The sequence below is a fragment of the Hevea brasiliensis genome, chromosome 10, assembly GCF_030052815.1.
Source record: "Hevea brasiliensis isolate MT/VB/25A 57/8 chromosome 10, ASM3005281v1, whole genome shotgun sequence".
Lineage (NCBI taxonomy): Eukaryota > Viridiplantae > Streptophyta > Magnoliopsida > Malpighiales > Euphorbiaceae > Hevea > Hevea brasiliensis.
The window spans coordinates 39,877,006-39,901,594 of NC_079502.1; the positions used below are offsets into that span (position 1 = coordinate 39,877,006).

The 24,589-nt window shown below is 33.9% G+C and overlaps 1 protein-coding gene across 2 annotated transcripts in view; it reads right to left on the reverse strand.

The window, feature by feature from the left end:
- Window positions 1–24,304, reverse strand: part of LOC110665988 (uncharacterized protein At5g08430) — a 63,418-nt gene extending 39,114 nt beyond the window's left edge. For both annotated transcript variants that reach the window (XR_009140797.1, XM_058129259.1), the window contains exons 1-5: window positions 24,042–24,304; window positions 16,119–16,198; window positions 13,681–13,868; window positions 11,708–12,560; window positions 11,337–11,449 (exon numbers count right to left, since the gene is read on the reverse strand). Coding sequence is in view for 1 of the 2 variants with exons in the window: in XM_058129259.1 (XP_057985242.1) it covers window positions 11,337–11,449; window positions 11,708–12,560; window positions 13,681–13,868; window positions 16,119–16,198; window positions 24,042–24,151 (1,344 nt within the window). In the remaining variant the exon portion in view is untranslated. The remainder of the gene's footprint in view (window positions 1–11,336; window positions 11,450–11,707; window positions 12,561–13,680; window positions 13,869–16,118; window positions 16,199–24,041) is intronic.
- Between the last annotated feature and the right edge of the window lie 285 nt (window positions 24,305–24,589).

Sequence of the window (24,589 nt, forward strand, 5' to 3'; positions counted from 1 at the left end):
AATAGGAATAATAATATAGTGATTGACTTTCCATGACATAGTGATCGACTTTCCATAACACTCCCCCTCAAGTTGGAGCATAGATGTTAATCATGCCCAACTTATTACAAATGTAGTCAATCCTAGCTCCATTCAGAACTTTTGTGAAAATATCTCCTAACTGCTCTCCAGTTTTGATGTGTCCTGTTGAGATGATCTGTTGTTGAATCTTTTCACGAATAAAGTGACAATCAATCTCAATATGTTTGGTCCGCTCATGAAACACCGGATTAGAAGCAATATGAAGAGCAGCTTGATTATCACACCACAATTTCGCAGCGAGGAGGTCTTAAAACCTGTCTCATCTAGTAATTGAAGTATCCACATTACCTCACATACTGATTGTGCCATGGCTCTGTATTCGGATTCAGCACTAGATCGAGAAACTACACTCTGCTTCTTGCTTCTCCAAGACACCAAATTTCCTCCCATAAAAACACAATATCCAGTAGTTGACCTCCTGTCAACCTTAGATCCAGCCCAGTCGGCATCTAAAAAACATTCAACATTCAAATGCCCATGATTACCATATAGCAAACCTCTTCCTGGAACACCCTTCAGATAACACAAGATTTGTTCCAAGGCTTCCCAATGAGCAACAGTTGGGGAAGACATAAACTGACTTACCATACTAACGGCATAAGCAATGTCAGGACGAGTGACTGTAAAGTAGTTCAATTTTCCTACCAATCTCCTATATCTCTCTGGATCTTCAAACAACTCACTATCCCACCTACTTGATTTGTAAAGTTGGAGTCATTGGTGCGCTACAAGGCTTAGCACCTAATTTTCCTGTCTCTGTCAATAGATCGAGGACATATTTTCTTTGAGACAAGAAAATACCCTTCTTACTTCTCATAACTTCGATACCCAAGAAATACATTAACAATCCCAAGTCTTTGGTCCAGGCGAGTTTGGAGGAAGGTTTTAAGAGATGAAATACCTGCAGAGTCACTTCCAGTGATGACAATGTCATCCACATAGACTACCAAGAGAATTAGACCAGCCTCAGATTGCCTATAAAATACTGAGTGATCACACTTACTCTTTTGCATACCAAATTCCTGTACTGCTTCACTGAATCTCCCAAACCATGCCCTAAGACTTTGTTTCAAGCCATAAAGAGACTTCCGAAGCCTACAAACTTTACCCAACTCCCCCTGAGCAACAAACCCAGGTGGTTGCTCCATATACACCTCCTCCTGAAGATCACCATGAAGGAAAGCATTCTTGATATCCAATTGATGCAGGGGCCAATCATATGTAGCTGCTAAAGAGATAAACAAGCGAATAGAAGTAAGTTTAGTTACAGGAGAAAAAATATCAGAGTAATCAACCCCATATGTCTGAGCATATCCTTTTGCTACAAAGCGTGCTTTTAACCTAGCTACAGAACCATCAGGATTTACCTTTACTGTAAATACCCATTTGCAACCAATAACTTTCTTACCAGTGGGCAAAGGCAATAGTTTCCATGTACCATTAGCATCTAAAGCCTCCATTTCCTCTTTCATAGCATCACACCAGCCAGGATGAGACAGTGCCTCATCAATAGTATTAGGGATAGGAACAGAGTCTAAAGAAGTAACAAAACACCGAAAACAAGAAGACAATTGATTATAAGAAACAAAAGAAGAGATAGGGTAAGTACATGAACGTTTATCTTTATGAAGAGCAATGGGTAAGTCTAGATCAGAATCATGGTCAGTATGAATTACAGGATCTCCCAACGAAGTAGCTGGTGGAGGATCTGAGTCAGGAATCTCCAATCTCCTGGAATAAACATGAACAACGAGAGGTCGAGTAGGTCTAGAGACAGAAGGAACAGGCTGTGGGAGAGGACTAGACATTGGTTGGACAGTATATATTAAGAGATCATCCTCCTCCCCCTGACTCTCATACACAGATGATGGAGGAAAAAATAGAGTGGACTCAAAAAATATGACATCTGCAGAAACAAGATAACGATTAAGAGTATGAGAGAAACAACGGTACCCTTGGAGCCGGGAGTACCCAAGGAAGACACATTTCAGAGATTTTGGATCCAATTTAATAACCTGTGGACGAACATCACGCACAAAACAAGTACAAAAAAAAATACGGGGTTCAATAGGGAACAAAGATTTTGTAGGAAACAAAGTAGTATAAGGAATATCCCCATTAAGGACAGAAGACGGCATACGATTGATCAAAAAAACATGCCGTAGAAACTGCATCCGCCCAAAAGTGTTTAGGTACTTTCATCTGAAAAAGAAGAGCACGAGTTACCTCAAGAAGATGACGATTTTTTCTTTCGGCCACGCCATTTTGGGATGGGATATCCACATAGGAAGACTGATGAAGAATGCCATTTTGTGTCATATAAGACTGAAATTGTGCTGAAAAGTATTCTTTGGCATTGTCACTTCTTAATATGCGCACAGAAATATTAAATTGAGTTCTGATTTCATTACAAAAGGCACAAAAGATAGAAAAAAACTCAGAACGATTCTTCATTAAATATAACCAGGTAACACGAGAGTAATCATCAATAAAAGTAACAAAATAACGAAATCCAGTTTTAGATGTAACAGAACGGACCCCAAACATCAGAATGAACTAACTCAAAAGGGGATGAAGCCCGTTTATTGACTCTAGACATAGAAGGCAAATGATGATGTTTTGCAAACTGACACGACTCACATTCTAGTACTGATAAAGACTGAAATTGAGGACACAGCTTCTTCATGGTAGACAAAGAAGGATGACCCAATCTACAATGAGCTTCAAGAGGTGTTAAGGTACTGGAGCAAACAAACGACTGCGGTACATGATTTTCCAGAATGTAGAGACCACCTGACTAGCGTCCTCTACCAATAATGCGCCGTCGTAAGATCACGAAACAAACAGTCGGGAAAAAGGAAAGCAGAACAATTTACTGATGCAGTAAGTTTACTAACAGAAAGTAGATTAAAAGAGAATTTTGGTAGACACAAAACAGAAGACAAAGAAATTGACGAAGTCGGGTTCGCAATTCCAGAACCCATGACACAAGAAGTAGAACCATCAGCTAAAGTAACAGTAGAGGAAGTGAGATTAGACTGAAAAGCAGATAGAATACTAGAATTACCTGTCATGTGATCTGTCGCACCAGAATCAATAACCCATTTGGATGAAGAAGACACAAGGCATGTAGTGAATTTACCTGACTCAGCGATCACAGTGACAGAGAAACTGATAGGCTTTAGAGATGCCTGATACTGAGAAAATTATGCAAAATCCTCTGCAGATACCAAAAAAGTTTTCTCAGAGGAAGATACTGTAGAATTCTCTGCTGTCATATTTGCCATCTATGATCGCTGATTTTTCCTCTGAAGTTGCGGACAATTATATTTTGTATGGCCAGGCTCATGGCAATAATAACAAATGACTCCTCTTGAGTCCTGATTATAACTAGCTTCTCCATTACGCTGATTACTTCTGTTGCCTGTAATTCCTCCTCTACTTCCTCTTCTATTACCCTGTTGTCCATTTGGATTACGGCTAATAAGAGCACTATTGGCAGGCTGTGAAGATTGAATACTCTCTGTACGAAGGACCCGTGTGAACGTTTCATGCAAAGAGGAAATCTCAGAACTGGAGAGAATCTGAGATTTAGCAGTCTCATACTCTGAAAGAAGGCCTACAAGAAAACTCATAACAGCCAGTTGCTCCCGTTGGGCCTGCTAGACTTTCACATCAGGACTAAAAGGCAACAATACATTAAGTTCCTCATATACCCGTTTAAAATTCATAAAATAAGCCGTGAGAGACTTATCCTCTTTCTCAGCACGGTAGAATGCCTTACAAACATCATAAATATGGGAGATATTCCCTTTACCAGAATACAGAAAATCTAAGTAATCTATCAATTCCTTAACAAATTCACAGTGATTAATTAAACTAATTACCTCACTATGAATCGAGTTCCGAAGCTGCAAAAACAACCGAGCATCCTCCCTTAGCCAAGTTTGTCGTGTATCATCAGTGGGTGAATCTTTAGTAAGGTGATCATCCTTATTAATGCTACGCAAATAGACCCTAACAGTCTTACTCCACTTCAGGTAATTCGAACTATTAAGTTTGTGTTCCGTGATCTTAGTCATCACCGGAATCACATCAGAAATAACATTCTTATTGTCTGCCATTTGTTGAGAGAAAGAAAACTAACCGAAACGCTAATCCAAAGTGCTTATAGCAGCAAAATAACCCAAAATCACAAATCAAGCAAATACCGAAATAGGATCTGAGAGCCAAACCTCAGAAGTCTTTTAATGGTATACTGGATCAGGCAACAGCACACAGTGGTGGAATGAGGGGGTTGAGGCGACGCCGGCGATGTTGATCAGGGTTGAAACGGCCAGTCGGCGGCCAAGGTCTGTCCTGATCTAAGTAGTGAGAACAAATAGCCACCCTAGATTGATGACCCGCTCTGATACCACGTAGAAAGAGATGATTCTCATTGATTTCAATTAACCTGTACATGGGTATATATATACAATTATATATATACAATTGATTCCTATAATTGTATTCTACTAATTAGGAAGAAATCCTAAATAGGAATACAGAATACAGAATATACAGAGAAATAATATAGTGATTGACTTTCCATAACATAGTGATTGACTTTCCATAACAGTTTGCGATCGATATTCAGTTTTTACTAGTCATTTTTTGAGAGAGCTCTTCCGCTTATACGAAACAAAGCTCACCTTTTCATCAGCCTATCATCCCCTAATCATATGGACAAATGAAAGGCGTTAACCGCACTATTGAGATGTATCTTCGTTGCTTTGTTAGGGATCGTCCACGAAAATCGGTGGATTGGCTGCCATGGGCAGAATATTGCTATAACACATCGTTTCATTCCTCTCTCAGCACTTCTCCTTCCCATATGGTTTATGGTAGAGAGCCTCCAAGCCTTTTATCTTATTAGGTTCTTCCCATGTAGATGTTGTCGACCAAGCCTTAATGGACCGAGACTCTATTTTAGTAGATATACGCCTTCATTGTACGAAGGAGTTTTATGATTGGGGACATTGTGATTTATCTTTTTCTCCTGGTTCATTTGTTTGGTTATGTCTCCAACCTTATCAACAACATTCAGTTATTGGTAAATGCCCCTCTAAACTTGCCCCTCCGTTCCATGGTCCATTTAAAATATTACGAGCGGTGGGTTCTGTTGCCTACCAATGGAATTACCTTCTAATAGTAAAATTCAAGATGTTTTTCACCTTTTTTTTATTGCGGGAACTTAAGGGCACTCCACTTGTTATTCCAATTTTACCTCCTATGGTCGATGGTGAAGTCATTCCATCTCCTAAAAAAGTGTTGCGATCTCAATTAAACAAAGGTATTTGGGAAGTTTTAGTGCATTGGTCTGGTTTATCTCCAAACGATGCCACTTGGGAATCGTTATATGACTTTCGAGAAGTCTATCCAGACTTTAAGCTTAAGGACAAGCTTTTTCCACAGCAAGGGAGTAATGTTATGGATGCCTTTGTGGGCAGATTTTATGGTCGACGCCAGAGCAACAAGAATGCAGCCACAAGGAGGGAAAATGAGTTAGCAGATCAGCTTGAGGATTAAATTTGATTGTTGTCATCAAGGGAGCTGCTATCAAAGGACCCTTGATCAAGGGAAGCTGATATTAAGGGAGCTACTATCAAGGGACCTACTCCAGAATCTGCATTTCAAGCCTTAATTCAAGTTTTCAGAATTTTAAATTTTAATTTGTAGTTATGATGTAATTTTTAAAAGTTTTGTTTTTTTGGAATATAACCTCTCTATAAAAGAGGATTGAATATGAATAGCAACATTTTATTCAAACTTGTCTTATGAGATTAAAGGGTTCTCTCTAACGAGCCCTCGACTAGTGTTCACAACACGTTCTTCAAGAAAAAGCAGGAACGTGAATAAGGGCAAATCAGTTTCCTCATAAGATTTCCAAGTACAACAAGAAGTGACGAGATCTTATTCAAGGGCACATAACACATTCTTCTCATGGTAAGCATATTATTTAATAGTTTATGTTGATGATATTGTCATAACAGGTGACGATCATGAAGGCATTGCCCAATTCAAACAACATCAATCCAGTCATTTCCAAACCAAAGATTTGGGAAAGCTGAAATATTTCCTATGCATTGAGATGGCCGAGTCTAACAGTGGTATTGTTATTTCACAAAGGAAATATGCATTGGATATATTAAAAGAAACTGGCTTGCTAGACTACAAACCTGTTGATACTCCCATGGACCCGAATGTTAAGCTTATTCCTGGATATATCGAAGACTTGTTGGTAAGTTGAATTACATTACAATAACTCAACCAGATATTTTTTTTGCAGTAAGTGTGGTTAGCCAGCTCCTTGTGATAGCCACTAGAATGCAGTAATTTGGATTCTTAAATATATCAAAGGAGCCCCGAGGCAAGGCCTATGTATAAAAACAAGGGATACATAGATTGCAGGATATTCTAATGCAGACTGGGCAGGATCTCCTTCAGATAGACGGTCTACTTCAGGGCATTGTATTTTAATTGGAGAGAATTTCATATCCCAAAAAAGTAAAAAGAAGGATGTTGTGGCTAGATCAAGTGCAAAAGCAAAGTATCAAGCTATGAATTTGGCTACATGTGAGAGCTTATATGGTTAAAAACAGCTTCTCCAGGAGTTAAAATGTCTAGGTGATGAACCGATGAAGCTGATTTGTGACAACTAAGTTGCACAACATATCGCTTCTAATCCTATGTTTCAAGAAAGGACAAAGCACATAGAGATTGACTTTCAATTTATTAGACAAAAGATCGAGTTTAGATGTATTACTACTTATTTTATCAGTTCGAACAACCAGACGTTCTTACTAAATCTTTCTGAAGGATTAGGATTGGGTATATTTGTAACAAGCCAGAAGCATGCAATATCTACGCTCCAACTAAGGGGCAGAGTTAGAATACAGATATCATTAATCATGTATATACCATTGAATCAATCCCTATAATCATGTATATCTTATCAATAATTATATATAAATATATCACACAGCTTGACAAAATTAATCTAGCTATTCCACAAATCATCTTCTTCTTTATTTCTTTCAAGTATAATTCATGACAACATTAAATCAATCCCATCCTTCTCTCAAAACAATGAATTTTAGAAAACCTTAATCCCAAGTCTAACCATGTAGATTTTTTTAGTTAGTTGTTGACATTAGTTTCACGTCAGCATGAAGTCAACACTGTTCCAGCATAGCATCAACAATTCCCAATTACTTTCTTTTTGACTCTATTCAACAATGATCTAGGATTTTGATTTTTGATTCAATTGGAAAAGAAATGCTCACCCCTCTGATAGCACGTAACACATGTTAAGGGAACAAAATACAAATATAGGGGAAAAAGAATATATGTTATAAAGCACTAATAATGATATATATATATATATATATATATATATATATATATATATATATATATATATATATGATTTGTACTGTTATATTCTTCACAACTTCCATCAAGCTCATGAACTTCTGAAATTCTTAAAATTAGGAGACTTAATAGTTCTAATCGTCATTGGCAATAAACCAGTAAACAGCAAAAAATGCAAATAAAAATTTACTACTTTTAACAAGGAAAACCCAAACTAAGACCATAAATAAATTAAAAATAAAGGCAAATTAGAAAAAATAAAAACTAATGGAACAACATAATGGAAATTGGACTCATGAAAATTCCTATCTGCATATTTCCAAAAAATTAGGAATTAGTGAGATATAGAAACCTTAACAGTAGACAACTAAAATTTACATATTCATAAAGAGCATAGCATATTCTAAACTCAAAGAAAATGCCTGATGAATAGAGGATGAGTATTTTAGTACCTATTTTTAAAAATAAGGGAGACATACAGAGTTGCTCAAACTATAGAGGAATTAAACTCATGAGCCATATGGGGTCGGCTATATGGATTCGCTTTTTCCACTCTGAACGATTTTGGGTTAAATATTCAGAAATGTGTAATACTTCTAAATCATGTTGTACTACTCTCCTCCAAGTCAATTTAGGTCTACCTCTTTTTTTCTTTCTATCCTCTAACCTAATGTGCTCTACTTGTCTAACTGGAGCCTCCGTATGTCTACGCTTCACATGACCAAACCACCTTAATCTCCCTTCTCTCAACTTATCTTCAATTGGCACCACTCCTACCTTTTCTCTAATACTTTTATTACGGACTTTATCTAGTCTAGTATGGCCACTCATCCACCTTAACATTCTCATCTCTGCAACTCTTAACTTAGATGCATACGACTTTTTCAGTGCCCAACACTCACTACCATATAACATAGCCGGTCGTATGGCTGTACGGTAAAATTTTCCTCTTAATTTATTGGGAATCTTACGATCACATAAAACTCCCGTGGCACATCTCCACTTCAACCATCCGGCTTTAATCCTATGACTAACATCCTCCTCACATCCCCCATCTACTTGAAGGACTGAGCCTAGATATTTAAAGTAATTACTTTGTAACAGTACCACTCCATTCAAACTAACTCCTTCCCTATCACCAGTTTGACCTTCACTGAACTTGCAATGCATGTATTCTGTCTTCGTTCTACTTAACTTAAAACCCTTTGACTCTAGAGTACTTCTCCAAAGTTCTAGCTTCCTATTGACTCCTTTTCGTGTCTCATCTATCAGAACAATATCATCCGCAAACATCATGCACCAAGGAATACTCTCTTGTATATGTTTCGTCAGTTCATCTAAAACTAATGTAAAAAGGTAAGGGCTTATGGCTGATCCTTGGTGTAATCCAATTGAGATCGGAAAATCTCTTGTGTCCCCTCCCACTATGCGCACAATAGTAGTTGCTCCTTCATACATATCTTTCAATACTTGTATGTACCTAATAGATACCCTCTTTTGTTCTAACACATTCCATAAGACCTCTCTTGGAACACTATCATAAGCCTTCTCCAAATCAATAAAAACCATGTGTAGATCTTTCTTCACATCTCTATATTTCTCCATCAAGCTTCTAATGAGAAAGATCGCTTCCATAGTTGAACGACCGGGCATGAAACCAAATTGATTGAGAGAGATAGAAGTATCATGACGTAGTCGATGCTCCACAACTCTCTCCCACAACTTCATAGTATGGCTCATGAGTTTAATTCCCCTATAGTTTGAGCAACTCTGTATGTCTCCCACTTGATTGTAAATTATCCTTAAATTAAAATAACATCACCATGATCATTACACTTTCTGACTGTGACATCTCAATACTGCAACTGCAACTACAACTTTTACTGTTACCATGACTGATTTTAAACCTTGAATGGGCAACATTATATATTGCTTCATAGATCATAGTGAGCTCAACACAATGAATCAGTACTGCCAGGATCTAGTATGTAAAACATGAGACATTGAGACTTACTGCTTAATGTGGAATAGCCAAGTGCTTCAAAAGATTAAACATTGAGGAGCAAAGGGATCCTAGAGCCTAGAAGCAAGGCGCCAAAGGGCACCATGAAGTGTAAAACAAATAAAATAAGAAAATTCTATCCTTCATTAATAACATAAAACATTTAGAGTTCTAGCACTGATGCTTTTGAAATCCAGCACAACAGTTCACATAATTCACAACAGAAACAAATGTAGAAAAAGAAATTAATAAAAATACAGATCATAATACTATTCATACACATACATCCTAGTTCTTTTTCCTTTCATTTTTCCCCAATTGTATAATTAAAATAAGTTTACTGCCTAATTGTAGACTTAAAAGAACCTTTTTCTCCCTATTTGCAATTCATGCTGTCAAACTAAGAAACATGCAAGCTAAAATATTAAGCAACAATGAAAACATCTAATAACAAAAGGCAAAAGCATGGAGTAAAGACAAAGGAGAAAAAAACAAAAGCATTTTCAAAAAGAGGTAAAAATATTCAAAAACAAAGAAAAGGAGACTGAAAATAGGCATCTGAGAGTGAAGAAAAGGGGATTGAGAGAAGCAGGGGCTGAAACAAAATAAAAAATAAAAAAAGAAAAAGGGATAGAAAGGGGCACTGAGCTGTCTATAACAAAGAAGAAAGGAAGGAGACAAAAAAATGGGTAAGATCTAAAATACCATGAAATTTGAGTTTTTTTTTTCTTTATTCTATACCACGCGATTAATCTTATCAATTTAGTTTATAAATTGCAGATTTTATTCCAATTGCATCAGGTGGATCTAAAGCACAATTGCTTATGTGGGACTATGAAAGAAATCAAAATAACTAGTTGACTTGAAATAAGTGCCACTTGAGCCCTAAGAGCTATCAAACAGTGGTGTACTGCCAAATTCTCCTTTCTCATGAAATTACAAAAAAGGCCTCCAAACCAACTTTTTGTGGCTCTAAGCACTTAGAAGGGCCTCTATAATTTAAGTCAATAATTTTTATTCATATCCAAAGTGCACGAGTACCACATCAGTATTTGTACACAACCTAGCCCTATTGGATACAATTGAAACACAAGAAGTAACTAGGAACTAAATTGATAAAATTAAAAGTATAGGATACAATTAAAACAAAGTTGCAAAGCTGAGGAAATAAAAGATGATTAGGCCAAAACAAAAAGGATCAAGAAGGGTGGGGGAGCTACTCGAGAACAGAAGGAAACCCAGTAAGAAGAAAAGTGCGGGGGAAAAAAGAACACGAGAGAAAGTTACCCACCTGAGTCTTGGGTGGTTTGTGCAGTTGCATGTTGGTTAGGGATTAGTGATATTGGATCTATCTCTTTCTTTATGTTCTTTTATTTTAAGTTGGTGTGGATGAGAACATGATAAGCTCACATATGAGGTTGAATCAACGGCAAAGATAGGATTAAAGACATTTAAAAAAAATAAATACAAAAGGAAAATTGTCCAGGCACACGCCTGAGTGATGTCACCCTCCTTTGGTGGGTTGAGGCACTGCGTCTTGAACCTCAAGTGCAATATGAGCTACCTAAGAGAGGTACTACATTGTACTCAACAAAGACTACAAACAAGATTTACACATCATCCAAACTAGTATAAGGGAGACTAATAAATAATCTTTTTCTTTTTCTTTTTGAGAAGGACAAGTCTAATAATTTTTATTTGTCATGGTGCATCAAATCACATTTAACTATTAATATTCCTAAAATGGAAAAGCTGCAAAACAGTTTAGCATTCTTATAGCGTGTTTAGCATTTATAAATCAATGAGTTTAGCATCCTTATGATGGGAAGATTTTGGCTACCTCACAGAAGTCAGAATCCGACAACATGTAAATGCAAACATCTGTTGGAAAATTGGAAACCCTTAGAACAATGTCGCCATTATTTTCACCAGTTGTTGAGATTTTCTTTATCCCTGAGAGGATAAAATAACAAAAGAAAGGGAAGAGAAAGCATTGTCGTCAAAAAAAAATGCAAGAATAAGAAATATTAAGAGAACCAAAAGAATGGCAATCAATTGAAAGCAAATTGCCACTACTAAAGATCATGTTTCAGCTTTATGCAATTGGGAAAAAATAAATAAACAATTAAAACCAAAATATAAGCCACTACCCACTTTTACCATAATAATTAAATGCTCTAGTAGGTCGAAAGGCCTAGTTGAATTTCCTACCTGTTACTTGCAAAAGCTGGTGAGAATTTCTCAGCACACAGTCTCTTGGGTCATTTTTGACTCTCACAAAACTTCCGACTACCTTACGTTCAAAACTTTCAGGATCTTTTAACAGCTCCTCCACTAAACTTTTTCTTAAGTAGACAAGTCTTATATTGTCCGGAACAATAGATGCAAAACAGCTTTCTCGGACGCTAGGATCTACTTCCAACTCTTGCAAGTTTCCATTAGAACTCACAGTTCTCTGCTTCTTGTGAATTACCAGGTTCTTTTCAGTTTTTTTATGGGAAAAGCCTTCAGCTTCATCCAATTTTTCATCTTCATCTGATAGGTCTAAGTTCACAACAAAATGAGCTTCTAGAAGATTATACAGTTTATTCTTATTCATAGATCTCCTCCTAAAAACCGAATAAAGCCTTTCATCACAAAGGATCCTCTTCCTCTTTCTGGGATCAAAAAGTCTTTTTCCTTGAATATATTCACAAATAATTGAATGAACATCATATTGTGATAACTCTTTTGTTGTATCTTTACCAAGAGAGCTAAGAAACTCAATAAGAGGCTTCGATCCCCATCCCATAAATTCCAGTGCCTTGGACCTCTTGCCTTTTACGGTTCTTTCAAACTCTTGAGTATCATCCAGATCACTATCAGACAATATCAATATATTATCTTTTTTGCCTTTGCCAATCGTTTTTGACTTGAAGCTATAATTAGAATGCTGACCCTTCTTCAACCTGGCATCTGCTGTATAGACATCATCCAAACTCAAGCCCTCATCTTCTTTTATGATATCCCAATATTCCAAGAACAGGCATTCATATGTGTCTCGATCTCCTAAGTCTATCTTGCCCTGCAAATTAACAATGATACAGTGAAAAAGAAAGAATCATCCTATGTCTGCATCCACTCCAACCAAAAAAAAAAAAAAATAATAATAATAATAATAATAATAATAATAATAAAAGAAACTTTATCAAGTAAAAACAAAGAAGAGATGCTATTAATATTTTAGCATTCTTAATGGAACCTAAAGTCCCTATTTGATTTAAATTTGATTTTAGGCTACATTTATCATAAATTTCTCTTTCCTTTTCATTCGCTGGTCTGCACAACACAAATTTAATTTGGAGACAATAGATTAAGACTTTATGTTGGCAATAAACAAAGAAGCTTCAATTTATTCAAATTTCTGAATTCCCTAGTGAGAAAATTTGGTCAAGGTTTGCCAAATTATTTCCAAGGATAGCTAAGGCTTATCAAGCCAATTTTTATAAAATCTCTTCAGCATCTAAATTAAATATTTTTTCAATCAACTTTTAGAGCACTTGTCTGACTAATTACTTTAAATATAATAAATGGTATAAGAATAAAGGGGAGAAATGTAGATGTTGCCACACAGGAAAACAAGAATGCATCACATCCCTACTACTTTTCTTCTAAAGAGAAAACTATAAACAAATAATTATGCAGGCCAATGATAGTGCCAATGACAATGGTTATGTTAAACTCAGGTGCATGCACTTTATGCAATAAGATAAATAACTCCAGTCCATTTCCTTCTTTCTCATAATCCTACCTTCAAAGTAATGCTATAGTGAAACAACTCGTGTAGTTGTGTATTCTTGTCTTTCCAAAACTGAACAATTAAATGATCCACTGATAGAACAAGCAGCTAAGATAATATATTTTTTCCCCTTTTCATTGTCACCAATTGACAAAATCATACACTGTCCTAATATACTTTTTTCCCTTCTCATTATTACCAATTCAAAAAATCATATTCTATACAGAGTATCATGGGATAAGTCAAGAGCTGCCACTAGTTATGTTCATGTATTGGACTCTTTTAAAAGCCAGCACAAGGCATTAGAAAAAGTTACACTTTGTAACAACTGCATCCTATTAATTAGAAAAATGAAGCAACAGAGAATTCAAATATGTCTACAGCACTTACAGAACAATATACATACCCCATCAATTTCCAAATCCTCCTTATCTTCAACAAGCAATACAAGCTCCAAACACTCACTGCATAGTCCTTTCTTCCCTCTAACAGGAGCAAACTCAGCAGCAATGACGCATTGCCCACATATGGCATTAGGACAGCAGTAGCAATAGAATTTTGGAGATTTATGGCATATTAAACAAGAATGCCGATCTGAAATATTTAAATATATCAACTTCAAGTACAATGGCACATTCTACTGTGAAAGGAATCCAGAAAACAAATAAGAAATTAAGGCGCCATTTTTTCACTGAAAATGACTTGCCCATGCAAAATATGTTTTCCATTTGAGAAAATAAAGTACTTTCCATTGTTTGGTGGTAACAGTAACACCAAAAATTCTGGCATTTGGAATATATTAGGGAAAAAATAGTTCTCCTTCAATGAACAAGAATATGAGAACGGTTTGAACCTACAAGGACAGCATATTTTTTCTTCTTATTTTAATAAGGAAAAAATTTAAAGGCTTAATTTTGGCAATCACTGCCCAGTATTGCAGTGGTCAGTGGACAAGTGATTATGTGCCTACACAATTATCATATAGTTGTTCTATCTTTGTTGTGGATTTATAAAAGTCTAAAAATTATTTCCAATTTTCCAAAATATAGCCATTTTTGATAAAAATAGTTTAGGCCTTGTTTAGTTGTGGAAAACAAGGTCTGCTTTCAAGCAATTATTCCAAAAAGCCTAGAAAATGGTGTTTGATGTTTAGTTGTTAAAAGTTTATAAATAGAGAATTATAATTCAACTTTTCAAGTTTTCCAAAATTTCCTCTAGTCTTTGAAAAACTACTTTATGTTGTTTTCTATATTTTCCTTTACAATAAAGAATTACAAATTAAAGTGGAAAACAAAGAATTTCCATTTTCTCGGCATTGTGAGCCGCAGCAAAAAAAAAAAGGTCTTTTTTCAACTTTATATCAGGCTCATTTTTATTATATATATATATATAATGTTCATATTTATTTTCAACTAGCAATGCCATCTCATTGGTTAGTAATCATTTCAATTACACCTCACTGCATCCCAGCAGCCCTTTTTATTTTATTTTATTTTTTTTATAATGAAACATGGAGTTCAATAAAATTTTAAAACAAAAAAAAGTAAGCCAAATAAGTTTTCAAATTAAAATATCAAGCTTAACTAATGCTATTCTTCATTTTTTCCCAACAACTAGCAAATTAATATATATTTTTTATTGTTTAAAATATTAGGGTAAATTTCAATAACTATCCTTGAACTTATATGATTGTAACATTGCAGTCCTTACACTTTAAAACGTAACATAAAACCCCCTAAATTTTCAAATTTTGCACAGTAAAATCAGAGAACTATGTGAACAGCTATCACATAGCTCTTAGTCAACATTTCTCTCTCCTCTCTTATTCAAATTGTAAAATTATTCTCTCTACACCTGAAAAATCATTCTGTTTGCAGTGAGAAAAATGATTCAATTTACACATAACTTGAGAGAGAAAAGAAAAATATTGATTAAACTCTATGCTAAAACTATTCAGGTCAGCGTCTAACTGAAAAATCGATAATTAGAGGTTAGAGTGATTTTACTGTGCAAAATTTAAAAGTTGAAGGGGTTTTATGTTACATTTTTAAGTTGAATGACTATAATGTTATATTAGATAAGTTCAGGGACAGTTGTCAAAATTTATCCTAAAATATTACTCTAAATAGTTTTACTATAATTATTATTTATGGCAGTTTTCAAATTAAAATATATGTTTAAATTACAAATATATATATATGTGTGGGTGTGTGGGTGTGTGTGTGTGTGTGACTATAACATGAAATTGTTTATATGTTTGTACGTAACTAATACTTTGTTAAAAAAATATATTCTTATTCAATGAAAATGGAAATGGAAAATTGAACATGTTCTTCATTTTTGCAATCTTCAATTTGGAAAAAGAAAAATTAGAAAACTAGGAAATAGAGAAGAAATCTGGAAAATAAAAACAGAAAATGTTTTCACAACCAAACAAGGCCTTAATTTTATCGTCCTAATCCAACCCACACTTCAATACATGAAAAAAACTTTATATGGGAAAACATTTTCTACAAAAGAAACAAAGTATAAGGTAGTGGCTATGCCATTACCTACATGCATGCTGCACACCTAAAACTTAAGCAATAACTGTATAAGCTTGTTATGGAATGTCAACTTTGTATATTTATTTGTATCCCTAACTTATAGCATTGCAGATATGTATTTGCTTATTTATAGGATTACTTTCCTTCTTAGTTAGGATCACAATTGTATAAATATGTTGTAATCCTTCTTTGAGAAATATGAGAAAATATTTTCACAACAAAGCTTAACAAAGATTTGAATAAAAGTGATTTAAATGTCATTCCATATTATGATCATATGTAATTCTGCGCTACTTACCACAAGTCCAGTGTTCTCCAGTCTTTACAAAGGAATCGTCTTTTCCCACACACCCTGGATGATAAACCTTCAAACAATCACTGAAGAAAGGAGAAAAGTTATAATGGTAATATAGACAGCATTATATGCTGTGATGCATAATGGTAAATCCACACATATGCACATGCGAATAATGCAAACAAATGAACATAATTGGTGTATTAATGCTACATTCTAGATCATTGGTTAACATTAAATTTTAGCAGCATCAACGTAATTTATTATTATTTCCCAGCAACATGCATGTATTTTAGCTTTTTATATAACAAAATAGTCAGGTGCTAGCATGATGCATCAATGATAATGTCTATTTTCTAAAAAATAATATTACGTTAATATCATAGAGTTCAGTGTAAAAGAAAAAAAATTATAATTGACAATAATAGTTTTTTGTTCTACAGAATACACACACACACACACATTAAATTTTATATGCATGGTTGGAATAAAACTTTAAAAAAAATTAAAAATTAAAAATAATCAATTGCATCTAGAAAAATAAATAGGGTAATTATAAAGAAGAGGCATAAAATATAAAATAGAAAAAAAAAAAGATCAATAATTTTAAAATTTAGTAAGAATAGAAAGTAAATATAACAAAATTGTTACGATTTACAAATTAAATTAGAAGTAGAAGGAAGAAAGAGAGGGATAGGAAGGAAAATATCTTAAAGGGTTACATCTTTATTCTCATTATTTCTACAAAATAGAAGATTACATATTTATATTCAAATCTCCTATAATTAATCTACTTAATTAAGAATATAAATTCTACACTAATTAGGATTATATAAAATCTACTAATTAGGAATATATAAAATATATCAACTAAAAAAATCCACATCAACTTTCCATAACACTCCCCCTTAAAATGTAATCTCATCGATTCCAACACTCTCCCTTGATGAGATTCTTATTGAAGCCAATAACTCCCTCACAAGCAAATTCAGAAACACCTACATAAAGGCACCAACAAAAAAGACAAACCCTCTCCAAAGGCGATGCTAGCAAGGAAACATCAACACAACGAAACTCACAGGGTTGAATTTCCCTCTCTGAAGGCAATGCCGACGAGGGAAACCAACAAAATAGCAGTTAATTTTTTAAAGAAAGAGCTCATATGGCTGCAACACAATGACTGTCCAAACTTCAACAAACCTTCAAGGGAATTTCTAATGGGGCAACAGCTAGGAATAGCTGAAGGACATGGTAATCAATACATAAACTAAAAGATACTTGAAATAGGAACTACAATCAGTACAAAATAACCAAATTTTCTACATAAAAGTGGCAGGACAACCCAAAAATCTCCACAAAACTATTCCTATGAATAGTACCCCATGAACTACTATTGTGCGCACAATGGGAGGGGAGACGAGATTTTTCTATCTCAGTTAGATTACACCAAACACATTTCTGAGGATTTAACCCAAAATCGTTTAGAGTGGAGAAAGCGAATCCATATAGCCGACCCTAAATTTTTGGGATAAAGGCTTAGTTGAGTTGAGTTGAGTTAGATTACACAAAGGTTCAGCTGTGAGCCCTTACCTTTTCATAGTAGTTCTATATGAATTGATGAAACATATACAAGAGAGTATCCCTTGGTGCATGATATTTGCAGATGATATAGATCTGATAGATGAGACGCGAGAATGTGTCAATAGAAAACTAGAGCTTTGGAAAAGTACTCTAGAGTCAAAGGGTTTTAAGTTAAGCAGAACGAAGACAGAATACAAGCATTGCAAGTTCAGTGAAGGCCGAATTGGTGATAGGGAATGAGTTACTTTGGATAGAGTGGTATTGCCCCAAAGTAATCACTTTAAACATCTCGGCTCAATCCTTCAAGTAGATGGGGGATGTAGGGAGAATGTTAGTCATAGGATTAAAGCCGGATAGTTAAAGTGGAGACGTGCTACGGGAGTTCTATGTGATCGCAAGATTCCCAATAAGTTAAAAGAAAAATTTTACTGTACAGCCATACGACCAGCCACGTTATATGGTACTCATATTGGGCAATGAATGAGCCGTATGTGTCTAAGATAAGAGTTGCGGAGATCAGAATATTAAGATGGATGAGTGATCATACTAGACTAGATAAAGTCCGTAATGAGAGTATTAGAGAAAAGATAGGAGTAGTACCAATTAAGGATAAGTTGAGAAAATGGAGATTGAAATGGTTTGGTCATGTGAAGCGTAGACATACGGAGGCTCCAGTAAGACAAGTAGAGCAAATTGGGTTAGAGGATAGAAAGAAAAGAAGGGGTAGACCTAAACTGACTTGGAGGAGAGTAGTACAACATGGCCTAAATGCCTTACACATTTTCGAGGATTTAACCCAAAATCGTTTAGAGTGTAGAAAGAGAATCCATATAGCCAACCCCAATAAATTTTTGGGATAAAGGCTTAGTTGAGTTGAGTATCCCATGAACAATACCGAAACCCTAATAAATCAAGAGCTCTGATACCAATAGTAGAACTAGAATTAAAATCAAAAACATAATTAGGATTGTCAGGAATTAAAGAAGACTCACCATATTCTTCAGAAATTAATTCCAAGGATGCTAGTTGATCAGGTGTATCAAGCTCAATGGTTGTATCTATCTTATTCTGACACATGTAAGTTCTCAAATACAATTTATTCAATCTCCCTACAGTTTGAGGAAGTAGTTGGTCCTGGTTAGATGGCTCATTACTAAGGTGTGACCCAAGCCTAATAGTCTACCCCTAAAGCCTAATAGCCTAATTATGAAAAATGACCTCTTCCTCTTTCTCCCTGTGCTCCCCCCAAGAAGAGGTGGCTTGACAGGAAAATAAGACTCATATTCTCTAAAGGTAACATCCATACTTATAAAATATTTTCTGGTAGGAGAATGATAATACTTATAACCCTTTTGAGTATCAAAGTATCCTATAAACACACATTTAAGAGCTCTAGGTTCTAACTTCTCAACATTTGTTTTGTGAACAAAACAAACATATTCAAAAATCTTTGAAGGAACAATATAAGAATTATGACATTGTAAAAACACCAAAGGGCTCTTAAAGTTTAGTGTTCTCAAAGGCACTCTATTAATAAGATATATTGCAGCAAGAACTGTATCCCCTTAATAAGGTGCAAGAAGATTCATAGTAAATATAAGAGATCGAGCCACTTCCAATAACACGTCTATTTTTTCTTTCAGACACTTCATTTTATTCACTACTATTGACATAAATAATTTGATGCACTACACCATTTGAATCAAAGTAAGCACGATAAATACTATTAACATATTTTGTGTCATTATCAGTTCCTAAAATTTTAATTTTAACATCAAACTATGTACAAATCATTTTGTGAAACTGCTGAAAGTAATAAAATATTTCACTTTTTGCTTTTATCAAATTCTCCATGCCAACCTAGTGCCACAATTAACAAAAATGACGAACCATCTATAATTAAACAAAGAAACTATTTGAGTAGGTCCCCACACATCAGAATGAATTGTCATAAAAAGAACCAAACTTTTATTATTTATGGAAGGGTAAGACTATCTTGTGTGTTCAGCAAATTGACAAGAATCACAAAGTAGTAAAGGTAAGTTGCAATCATAGTTATTAAAGGCTCAAGGGGAGCTAAAGCGATAAGGGGTCCTGGAGCCTAAGCACAAGGCGCAGACGTGTGCCTGAGTGAAGTGAGGCGCAAAAGTATTAAAAAAAAAAAGGAAGTTAAAAAAAAATCCATAAAAGTCAAATAAATATGATGCTTTTCCTTTTTTCTTTAGCATATATCTTGAAATAGGTGTAGATATAACATTTTCTTTAAAAAAAATAATAATAATAGAGTAATAATGTTAAAATGGAAATATAGGAGGTTTGCGATCTTGAGTGTACTGGTTTGATAAGATTTTGATGATTAGTTATCACCAGCGAAACTATTTTCAAAAACTTTCTAGTGCATCAATATAGGATTCTTATATATAAAAAAATATTAAGTTTAAATGGTAGTGCTTTTTGCCCATGAAAGCGCTCACTAAAGATGAAAGTAAAAAAGGCATGCCTTTCTAGAGCTTTGTGCCTGAAATAAAAGCGCACGCCTAGGCACATAAGGCGCTAGGATTGGAGCCTGATAAGCCTTGAGCCTAAGGTGCACATTTAATTACTATGGTTGCAATTCTTAAATAAATTATGATACAACCTTTCTAGGGCAGAAAAATATGGATATCCTAATCTTCTATGCCATGGGATAATCTCTTCATTAGCACTCATAGACTTTCCTAACAAAGCCTGGTTTGCTCCAGGATTTGAGGGATCACATCTGTCACCTAATAGACATAGACCATCTCACAACCTACCGCTGCAAATCACTTTTCTGTTCTCAAATCCTAAAAAAAGCAAGAGTAGAAAAAAAATTTAATTTTGCAATTAAGGGCTTGGGTAATGGAACTGATAGACAAAAGATTAAAGAAAACTAAAAACATGAAGAATTATATTGGGAGTGCATGTAACAGAACCTGTACCAGAAATTGCGATAAAGGAGCCTCCACCATACAGACTTTCTTTTTTCTTAAGCATGGGGAATAAGTAGAAAATTTATTTAAAGAGCTTGTCATATGTTTGTTTGCTTTAAAATCTATAAACCAACAAGATTTATCAAGATTGACAAGAAAAACATTATTTGATTTGACAAAATTGGAAAAGACAACTGTGTAAAATTGAGATTCAAGCTAAGACAGCAAATATCTTAGGGATTGAACTTCTTTAATATCATTTATTCCTTTAGAATAATCCATTATTTTAGACATATTCACTTGTGGTCAGGTCAAGGATAAGGGCTAGGTAGAGGCGCGACACACGAGGAGTAGTTGAAAAAATCAAAAAAAATAAAAGATCCATGTACTATGAATAGTACCCGTAAACAATGTGCATGAACAGTACTGATAAACAAGTGAACAGTACTGATGAATAGTACTAAAGCCTACCTTAATAAATCGAATGTTCTAATACCAAGTAGAAAAAATGGACCGAAGCTAACTTCATCTTAAAAGTTAGCTCAAAGAGAGGAGGTTTGTCTAAATCTTATATTTACACAAGATCCTTGTCCCAAATTAATGTGGGACAATACATGCTCCCCATGCCTAAACATGAGCATTAGGAGTGTGAAGTTTGCAGACAAATACATCTGCAAATGGCCCAACATTGAAGCAATATAACCTCTCATACCATGATGAAAGAAATTGAAATTTGAGGAAATTTTTTGTAATGGTAAAAAATGATATACAAGGCTCCTATTTATATACAAAGAATCAAACCTACATAGGAAAATAAAAAAAAGGAAGCTAATTATAATAGGAAAATACAATTAATACCTAATAATCTATATTATTAAAATCAAGGGATTCCTACAATTACTCGACTTAATTAGGAATATAAATTCTACACTAATTAGAAATACATAAAATCTACTAATTAAGAATATATAAAATGTACCAACTAAATAGGAATATATAAAATCCAAATTAACTTTCCATAACACTCCCTCTTAAAATGGAATCTCATCAATTTCAACAAAAATAAAACTTGATATTTACGCCTTGTTTGGATAGATGGAAAAAGGTGTAGAAAAAAAATAACAGAGGAAAAATAAAGTGAAATACCCACTTTTTCTTCTTTGGATAAAAGAGGGAAAACAGGAGTGGGGAGGAAAATATTCATTATTTTCTTCGGGATATTTTCTCTCAATTTTGGAGAGAAAACAAGAAAGCAAGAGAAGTGCACAGTAATTGATACATTTCCTCCATATATTTTCTACTTATCTATCCAAACAAAGAGAGGAAAAATAAATGGTGAAAAATAAATAAATAAATATATATTTTTTTTTCCTTTAATTATTTTCCTTTATCCTCCATGATGAATCCAAACAGGGCATTAATCTCCGCTTTATAAATTCCCATAATATATATAAAGATTCATGTCATTCGCTATCAAAAGTGCAATAAATTTTTTGATGTAAATTTTTTATGTCTATCAATTTATTATAATAATTATTTCAATTTATTTTTATGACGAATCAAATAAAGTTTTATATCCTCACAAATTCTTTATAATAATTATTCACTTAATTTTGTTAAAAAACTAACAGAGGTTTTATTTAATTTTTATTTATTAACGCCACATCAACAATTTTATTGTCAAAAAAGGTAAAGGTATTAAATTAAAATAAAATAAAATACTTTAAAACAATAATAATAAATATAGAAAATTTTGTTCTTTCTTAAGTAATAATAATAATAATAAAATAAACAATTAAGACAGTATAAAATCTAATAGTAAAATACAATTATTTAATACAATTAGTTCTATCCAATAATTAAACCAAGATTTAAAATTTAATTTAATTTAATTTAAAAAATAATATTTTTAATGAGGTCTTAAATTATAATAACATCAACAAAATGAAATAAGAATAATAATAATAATAATAATAATTTCTTTAAAAAATCAGGTTGTTACATTTATAACATTATATTTTTCAAATAATTATTTTAGACAAATGGCTGTAGTTAGACATACGCTGGTTCGAATCCAGAAGGTCAGACCAACAGATGAGTTAAGAGCATATTGAAATGTAAATTCAGATTTTGTGAATGAAGGATTGAAAATTTCTATCGAAATGAAAATGGTAGACAGCCCTTACAATCAGGTTCTCTCAACTACAAGCGTATCTCTATCTTAAAACCTTTCCAATACAGAGTTCGCATAACAAAGAAAATTAAAGAAGACAAACGAACAAGCCGCCAAGAGCCCACTGGAAAGAATTCCCGTGCAGAGAAAAACCTCTTCCCCTTCACCCCTTAGTCCTCTCTTTATACTAATTTCTGTTCTGTTTTTGCCAGCTGTCCGTTTACATTCTTCCACGACAATTCTTTCCAACAACCTTACCCATTATGTTAACTATCTCTTCTAGAATACTCCATATTCCTATCAGCATATCATCTGGATTAATGTTAAGTCTTTAGATTTAGATATATTATATAAATAGATTTTAAGCTTTTATAGATATTATATTGATAGAAACTATACTAGAAAGTCTTTTTATAAAAAAAAAAAATAATAATAATAATAATAATAATAATAATAGTGTCTTCTAATTTGTAGTATTTAATGAAAGAATAAAATAATTATTTTTTAACCAAGGAATTTTCAGTGGGAGATTATTAGGTATATTCAATAAAAAAGAATGTAATTTTTTTTAATAAGGGGGGTTTTCACTAAGGAGATTGTTAAGTATATTCAATATATAAGAATATAGTGCTCCTTGCACTCTTTTACATGGATATCTCTACAAATCATGGTGGTAAATTTTACTTTTACGTTAATGAAGAAGTTTTGCTGAGTATCCATAAAATTAAATTGTAGAATAAAAGATGAGAGAACAGGAAGAAACAACACAAAGACAGAGCTAGAACCCATTTGTCTAAAAAAAAAATGGAATTGTCATGTCCTCTATTGTCCAATCAATTGAACCAATTGCACCACTAGGGTAAAGACTTGATACACATCGTCTTTATCAGAATCCAATCATAGGAAATGTCTATTGTCTATGCAAAATTCTAATCAGCATGATTTTAGCGCAAAAGGGAACAGAGTTCACTAATTTGTATGCAATATATAAGCTCGGTTTACCACATTGCCACAATTTAAAAAGACAAAAACACCCTTACACAAAGCCAACAAAATAAAGTGAAAAAAAAAAATCCTTGAAGGTCCACTGTCGAGTAAAGTAAGAATAAGAATCAGCAAACGCCGCAAATCAACCAGAAATTGGCTAGAAAAAGACAATGTAGCAGACGAAAAACAATGGCTTTGAAGAAGAAGAAGAAGAGGAAGAGGGAGAAAACTAACTTGAAATCGCAGAGAATTAGGTCTCCACCATCTTTGCAGACGAAACACCAATCTTCGCAATCTTTTTCTTTAACAATCTGGCATTTTTTAAGCTTTCTTCGGCTCTTCATCTCGTCGGAAAACGCAACTTCCACAAAATCCTCTCCTTTGTCAGATGAAATTACGATGCGACTAATTTGGGAGAGAGAAACGTTCTGAACATTCCACGGAAGCAATGAATGCTTCAGTTTCGGGAACTTCGGATTCCAATACTACCCCTGTTCAGCACAGCCGTTAATTACTCTTTAGTGATCCCAATAGGGGGAATTGGGTAAATTAGTGACTTTTTTTTAGAAAGACACTTTTCGAGAACTTTACTTTCCAATAAAAAAATATTTTTATAATTTTTTTTTCCTTTACTACCGTCAGAACTCGGAAGGTCCCTCCCATACGGGTCACTTCTAAAAAATGAAATTTCAATTATTAAAAAAATAACTAACCCTAATTATATATAATTTATGATGTAATATTTACTTATTTTATAATTTAAATTTTAAAATTTCACTTGC